This window comes from Pezoporus occidentalis, unplaced genomic scaffold (assembly GCF_034315485.1).
Source record: "Pezoporus occidentalis ecotype Australia unplaced genomic scaffold, CSIRO_AGI_Poc_V1 ctg14, whole genome shotgun sequence".
NCBI classification, from domain to species: Eukaryota; Metazoa; Chordata; class Aves; order Psittaciformes; family Psittacidae; genus Pezoporus; species Pezoporus occidentalis.
The window spans coordinates 3,998,564-4,006,483 of record NW_026913209.1 but is presented as its reverse complement, the minus strand read 5'-3'; the positions used below and the strand labels follow the sequence as shown (position 1 = coordinate 4,006,483).

Genomic DNA, 7,920 nt, shown 5'->3' with positions numbered 1-7,920 from the left:
AGCTGGAGGGTCTAGAAGGGTATTTATTTGGAAAATAAGATGATGTCTCGGTTACTGTATACGGCATTAATGCCATGATCATGGCTAGAAGTAAGAATAATCACGGTATAAAGCAACTGCTGGTGGGAAAAGCCCTACCAGCGTGTACAGTGTGTGCAGTACGCACACATACAGTGCAGGTGTATATATGTGTACACATTTATTTCAGTGGTTACCCTGTTGGCCTCACTACTGCTGGCAATTCTGGCTCTGGGCTGGATGAGGAAAATTTCATACCTAGTTGTATTTAAAGGTGAGCTCCAAAGAGGCTTTTTATTAGCATTTCATTATGAAATTAAATCCACATGTAGTTTGCAGCCTGAGCAATATCACACTTAAGCCTTAAAGAACTTAAAAGCAGTATAACAATTTTTATATATATATTTTATTTTATTTTTTTTTTGCGGCAGGTTTTTTTTAAAGATCCAGGGACCTTTTGAGTAGTCTATAAATTCCCATGTAATAAAGCTGAAAATATTTTAATATTCTGGGAAAAAAAGGAACTTGCTCCAGGCAGTTGAGTAACAGGCAATGAAATCAGATCACTTCTTAACTCCATCATTTGGTTAAGACATCAGAAAACAAACCCACCTCAATTCTGCAGTCTCAGGTAAAATGTTTTGTGGTCATTGTATTAAAGGTGGAACTTCTGTTCCCCAGCATGATCCTCATCCTCCCCCAAGTGCATCTTCTTGCTCCAAACATTCCCCTCATCTCAGGGGCCTGAGGTTCCTGAAGGTTGCTCTTTCCAGTTAAGATCAGGCAGATGGTGGCGTTGAGTCCTTTGGCCTTTTTGGTGTCCTTCCTGACCAGACCCCTGCCCCATTTGGCAGCAAGCCCTCCAAAGGTGCACACAGCAGGCTGAATGCTGTATTTCACACAAGTGCCATATTCATAAGCTTCAGTGCAATGCCTCCACCAAATTCCTTTTACCAGAGCAAAACCAGGATATTTCTCAGCACAACAAATGTGTAACTGTTGAGCTGGCCAATTATTTGATTACTTTTTTTCTTTCTATATTTATTTATTTATCTATTTTTAAAAGAGCTCAAGGTAGACTTCTTACAGCATTCCTGCTGCTTCTTCCATCAAGAAAAGTACTTCGGAGAGCTTTTGCTATTTCTTAGTGGGAAAAGATGCTTGGAGATGTAAATATTGTTAGGAAAGGTACCTCCTTGACCTTCGACTAACTAAATAAAGGAAAAAAGGGGAAAAAACCCACAAAGAAACAGAAATCAGGCAATGCAAATGAAATAATCCTGTATAATATTCTATGGAATAAATTTACTCATGTATTTAGTCATGAAGAGGAAGCAGTAGTCCCTAGGTAGACACTTCAGTGTCAGAATAACACTAGCTGAGGCAAAAGGTTGTAGGATTACTTTTGTTTTAAATATGCAGTCCAGTTTTCTTGAGGGAGTTCCCTTTAATTTGCTGCATGAAATCAGAGTCTAGCAGTGCTCTGCAACAGCGATAGCCTGCCAAGCTTCTGCGATTGCTCCCTCCCTGCAATTTTCTGTTTTAACAAACTTTCCCCTAAAAAGCCTGTTGAGCTGCTTTAGGAGAAATGGAACTTTTCTGAACCCCAGCTTTTCTGAATTGGGGTGTATGTTAGGGCATGTGTGTATTGTAGCTCAAGAGACTGTTGTGCTGCATCTTTGTTTCCTTCAAAACTATCTAAACTCAATGTGTGCACCTCACCCTGATCTCCCATTGTGTGCAACCTTCTCTGCAGATGTGAATTAGAAACAAAACACTACATTTTTGGTGCTGGTACAGCAGCTGAAGAGCATCCAGCCTGGATGCCCAAATCACACCTACATTGAGCAAGCAGCTGGTGGTCCCTGCCTGCAGGCTTCATGTCCAGCCTCTTCTGGGTCTTGGTGTATGGTGGCAATGGGGAAATTAATCTTTTACTGGGGATTAGTGAAGATCTGGGGCTGAGGAGGATGCTTTTACTAGGAAAAAATAGCTCTTAATCCAATGTGGCAGCTTGAAGTGTACCAAGGCTTGCTCTTCTCCATTGGTTTTGCCTTGCACTCTGAGGAAGGGCTACAGCCTCCAGGTGCAGGGGCTGGCCACTTCTGATGGCAGAGGTGGTTTTGTGGTCACATATAAGAACCTGCAGGTTTCTCCTGCCGCTTCAAACGACACAGGCACACTTGTATTATTACCTGAAAACCAGCAGTAGTTCATGGGCTGTGAACATTAACACGGTTTTGTGGGGTTTTTGTACAACAGCTCATTTGCCTGATTGATTAAAGGGATGTGACTTTATAATGCAACATTACAGAAGAGATTCAGAGCAGCCCTGCAGAGAAGGACTTGCAGGTGTTGGTTGATGAGAAAATGAACATGAACAGGCAGTGTATGCTCACGGCCCAGAAAGCCAACTGTATCCTGGGCTGCATCAAAAGGAACGTGACCAGCAGGTCAAAGGAGGTGATCCTACCCCTCTACTCTGCTCTCGTGAGACCTCACCTGGAGTATTGTGTGCAGTTCTGGTGTCCTCAACATAAAACGGATATGGAACTGTTGGAACAAGTCCAGAGAAGGGCCATGAGGATGATCAGGGGACTGGAGCACCTCCTGTATGAAGACAGGCTGAGGAAGTTGGGGCTGTTCAGCCTGGAGAAGAGAAGGCTGCGTGGAGACCTCATAGCAGCCTTCCAGTATCTGAAGGGGGCCTATAGGGATGCTGGGGAGGGACTCTTCATTAGGGACTGTAGTGATAGGACAAGGGGTAACGGGTTAAAACTTAAACAGGGGAATTTTAAGTTGGATATGAGGAGGAAGTTCTTTACTATGAGGGCAGTGAGGCACTGGAATGGGCTGCCCAAGGAAGTTGTGAATGCTCCATCCCTGGCAGTGTTCAAGGCCTGTTTGGACAGAGCCTTGGGTGGCATGGTTTAGTGTGAGGTATCCCTGCCCATGGCAGGGGGGTTGGAACTAGATGATCCTTGTGAGAAAGAAGCAAACATAGACAAATCTGTGTATGACTGCTCTCCCTTGGTGGTTCTGTGTGCCTTTCTGGTCCCACAGTGGTGGGAACAGGCAGGAGCCCTGCAGGTAGTTGGGTGGCAAGTGGAGTTGGGGTTACCTTGCACACTTGCCTTAACTACAGCTGCTGAGGTATTCAAATCTTCTGTTCACAGCAAATAACTGCAAACAACAGCCTTCCCCTAGGTATACCACTCACCTCTCCCAGTGTGGCTCTTGCCTTGGAGCAGCTGTAAATCCATGCAGTCGGAGGCCAGAAGGTGGCCAGCTTGGTTTACCTGATGCTCCTGGGGGTCTCCTTTTGCTCCGTGCAAGCTACAGTGTAAAGAGATGTGTGCATCCAAAATAGTATTAGGTTGTCTTTAGAGAAAAAAACAGGAACTGTTGATATTTGGAGTTTAATAACCTTCTTTGCCTCCTTCCCTTCCTAACCCCCCCCCCCCCCCCCCAATTTGCAAACTGAAGATTCGGATGTGTTATTATCTATTCCAGATTTCCAGAAGGCTCATCTCCACACTAAGCCAGAGGCTCTCCATCATTATAATCATGGGCTATGTTTGCCTTTTGATCTAAGCTATGCTGAACTTCAAAGGAAACATGTCAGGGGCACAAAAGCCTAAGGCAATAAACTGCTTGATGAAACAGAAAATCCTTCTGTCTGACTTTCCTAGTCTCCAAGATTCCTAGAATTATAATTAGAGCTAAAAAGGTATTTTCTAGATTAAATCCATGGTTCATTACTGCATATAAGGGAGATGGATACTGGAAACAGCAGAGATGGGATTGCATAACTGTTTAGCCTGGATAAGAGAAGGCTGCGTGGAGACCTCATAACAGCCTTCCAGTATCTAAATGGGACCTACAAGGGTGCTGCAGAGGAACACTTCATCAGGACTGTAGTGATAAGAGAAGGGGTAATGGGTTTAAACTTACTTAAACAAGAGAAATTCAGGTTAGATATAAGAAGTTCTTCACTGTGAGGTTGGTGAGGCACTGGAACAAGTTGCCAAAGAAGTGGTAAACCCTCCATCCCTCGTGGTGTTCAAGGCCAGGTTGGACAGAGCCTTGGGTGACACGGTTTAGTGTGAGGCATCCCTGCCCATGACAGGGGGGTTGGAACTTGATGAATTTAAGATCCTTTCCAACCCTAACCATCATATTTTTGAGTTCCTGAAAGTTTCCCATAGTTCAATAAAGAGATCTAATTCTTCTAGGAGGTCAGCATTCCTTTTTATCAGATTATTACAAATCATAATTTCCACACAATCATAACTTGCATTTTCTGTTCTTCTAACAGAAGGCCAAATTGCTACCTTAAATTGCTGACAAACATGGACATCTGTATATAGCTAGTAAAACACTGATAATGCAAACACATTTACGTATTAGGACTGTTAATCACAGCAGTTTCTTCTTTTAAATGTAGGGGGTATATATAAACGAACTTGGAAAGGTTTTTAAGTGGCTGGAAATAAGCGACACAAAGCAGCACAGGATAAAAAGATCTGATTCTCAACAACATTAATTCTGAAGGCACCTTTGCGAGGCAAACCAATGGATATGAGTATCCCTGGTTCTACAGCTGGAGAGATGCAGGAGCACCTCCTGTATGGGTGTCCTCTGTGCCTGTTCCACCAATTCAGATTGAAGACCAAGAACAAAAATACCAGCCCATTCCACACTTCCCATGTGCTGTTCGCTAGCAATCCACTTACTCTAATCTCACACCACATCTCACATTAAATGTGAGCTGTACTAATTTCAACATTAACAGTGATTTGTTTTGCAGGAATAATGGCCAGAGATGAAAAACCTGTATGGAAATCCCCAACAGTGACATAGCGCACTGGTTTTAACATTCGGCTACAGGGCTCTCTGATCTTCTATGTACTCCCTTACGACCAATTTCTCCTGGTGTGGGGCTGCCTTGCTTCCTCACAGCATAGCAGTCACGCTTTAATGCACTACTATTGCTCACTTGGGCAAAAATCTTTTTCCTATGTAGAGTAGTAAATCTGTGATCAATGTAATGCACCTCCTGGTTGTGAAGAAGCACTTTTTGTTTATACCAACTCTGTAATGGGAGTTTTGTCTTTGCTCACTCAAACTTACCTTCTGGTGATCACAGTCCCTGGAAGCTGGTCAGCATATTTAGAACAGCGAAGTTAGCCTGGCATTGGGTTTATGCTTCCTTATCTGGGGGAGGAGTGGAAAAAAAAATCTTTGTGGCATCTGTAAGGTGCACTTTCAATTCATGCCAGACGGGACCACTTGCTTCAACTTCCAGATCAAATTCTTAACCTCAGAGCTGGCCTTGTGCATTAGCTGAAGTGTCTGTGGGAAGTTTCCATCTCCAGTGGGTAAGTTATAAACGAATACTTACTCTAAACCTCCCACAGCACAAGGATAAGATTTCCTGAGGCAGGCACTAATGACAAAATGCCAACCTCTCTATGAATTGTGCATGAACTAACATTAACTTTGCTAATGAGCTTCTGGTCTCAAGCCAGCAGTTTACAATGCTGATGTTTAATCGCTACAGGAAGATGCACTTGCCTTTTCATACTTGAAAAATACTAGCAATGCAATAAAAACTCAGCAATAAATACATAACAGCATGAATGCAATGATCACTCACAAGAAGCAGATTTGTTTCCAGTTCTCTGACATTGCCTATGGTTTGTTCTGTAGACAGAGAGCAAAGTATGGAGCTTCTGGAGGAACTTGAAGTAACAGTGGTGTGAGGAAAATCTGTGAAGTGTGTGGACTTTCTGAAAATTCAGACTGACCTCTGTGCAGAGATGGGAGTCAGAAGCCCAGTGTGCCATCCAAACTGCCTGGGGAGCCTAAAGCTGCTTTAAGCTTCTAGACAGCTTTAACTGTCTAGAAGGCTCGTCTAGACTGTCTGTAGCAGTGAGAGCTTCACCCTGGCTGAACTCTGTAAGAAAGGGCAGTGATAGTGTTGCTTAATTGTAAAGTTATTAGCGTTTTTTCATTAACTGAATGGAAAGCCAAGCTTTAGCTGTGGTGAAGCAGATACACCACACGTTTTTTTAAGAACAGTAAGTACAATCTGAGCTTTGAAGAAGATGCCAACAGACAGCAGTGCTGCAATACACAAAAGTTTATTTTTAAGTTTTTCTTTTCCGAAGGCAAAATATAATAGAACCTAACATCAATGTATTTTGTACAACAAAACAGATTTTATATGAGAACAGACAATCCATGAAGAGTTTTTAAGTCTTAGAACTGCTTCCCTTTTTTATCATGCTTTCTTGTGGTCAACAAAACGTTGGCACAGAAGATGTCACGGCAGTCAGTCAGCAGGCGTGCTCCCTCAGATCCTTGTCAGCTGGTGCCACAGGCTGGAGGGAAGGATACTTTCTACTTTTTCCATCACAAAATTTAGAGGGGCAAAGAGGGTGCTGAGGAACTGCAAAGAAATCAGATAAAATTCAGATCAAAATCCAGGAGACAATACACCTCAAAAGAGAGCTGTCCAGTAAGACGAGAAACTCTTGCTGTGTTATTCTGTAAACTCCTGCAGCATGATAAAAATTATACAAGGCACGTAGAAAGATTTTCTGCCAAATTCTGAGCCTCGCACGTACACAGATCTCTGGATTTTTGCATCAAAGAAAGCAAAAGCCCCATTTTTATGAAGATCAAAGTGATGAACTAAAAAAGTTTTCACACGTCCCATATCCTACAGTCAAGCTCATATGGAAGCCACTAAAAGCTCAAACTAAAACTACTGAAGGGAAAAGAGAGGCTTTTTCATAATGGTAGAGTCTGCCAGACCACATCTCAGAGACAAAAACTGTGTCTTTAGATTGAGGTTTAAAATGGTTCAGTGTTATGTACAATTCTGTTATATACACCACAGCATCTATAACTGGAATTTATTTTAACATCCCCCCTCGCTAACACAACACATCTGGCAATGGTGAAAGAGATTTCAATATATTGTTAGGACAGGCATATGTGACAAAACCCAAGTGAATAGAAATCATTTTATTACAGGAAAAAACACTGCCAGCTACACATCTCAGAACTCAGGTACTCGAAGCACTCCCAAAATTTTGGGAAATACATACTAACTGTGCTTTACATTAACTGCAATTCAACTGTATGTGTTACATACAACTATGCTGAGGCCCTATACAGGTACAAAAGAGCACAGTAACATACAAAGTCATCTTCACCTTGAGACTGTGAACACTGTGGCTTCTAACCATTTAGGCTAATGCAACTTTGCTAAAAATAAACAATTCTCTTTGGAACTAATTGGCAAAGAGGTGAAAGAGGTTTGTGTTTCAGTTACTGCTCTGCAGTCAGCACAAAACATGTAAATTCTGTTTATTGCACCAATGGGTAAATGAACTCAGCTTGATAGGTCTATTAAAGCAAATCTGGTGCTAGATGTGTTCTCTTTTTTGCCCAGAAGAACTCTCTCTCCTGACAAAAGAGAGCATCAGACTGTAAATCCTGTACATCCCTTTTCACAGTCTGAATTTATTCCATGTTATCTTTACACACATGAAGGACACAGACATGAGGGTCTGGTTCGCCTGTAGTCACTGAAGAGAACTAAGCACTTCCAGAGAGCAACTATACCCATCCCACGACCAGAATGGCCCTTTGAAATGGTCTCTTTCCTCTCTGCCCCCAGCTGCAGAGGGAGTGGTTGTTTTTTGTCTTCTCCTGTAAAGCAACGAGGAGTGCCTCACAGTGCGGGCTGCTGGCCTGCCCCACACACTCCAACTGCTAGCACAGCACTGGCCCATGCCAGTTAGTCTCTCTTCAACAAAGCCCAGCAGAGTTTAGGGACAGCACAGGGCAGGGACAGTTCTAAGCATCCAGCAAGGACAGGGCCATCCT

The 7,920-nt window shown here is 42.8% G+C and overlaps 1 protein-coding gene across 4 annotated transcripts in view; it reads right to left on the bottom strand.

Moving 5' to 3' along the window:
• Positions 1-6,145: 6,145 nt before the first annotated feature.
• The window catches only part of ST7 (suppression of tumorigenicity 7), a 151,715-nt gene continuing 149,940 nt past the window's right edge, over positions 6,146-7,920 (bottom strand). For all 4 annotated transcript variants that reach the window (XM_062609615.1, XM_062609616.1, XM_062609618.1 and 1 more), the window contains one exon: positions 6,146-6,472. In XM_062609615.1, coding sequence (XP_062465599.1) covers positions 6,377-6,472 — 96 coding nt within the window. In that variant the 3' untranslated portion in view covers positions 6,146-6,376. The remainder of the gene's footprint in view (positions 6,473-7,920) is intronic.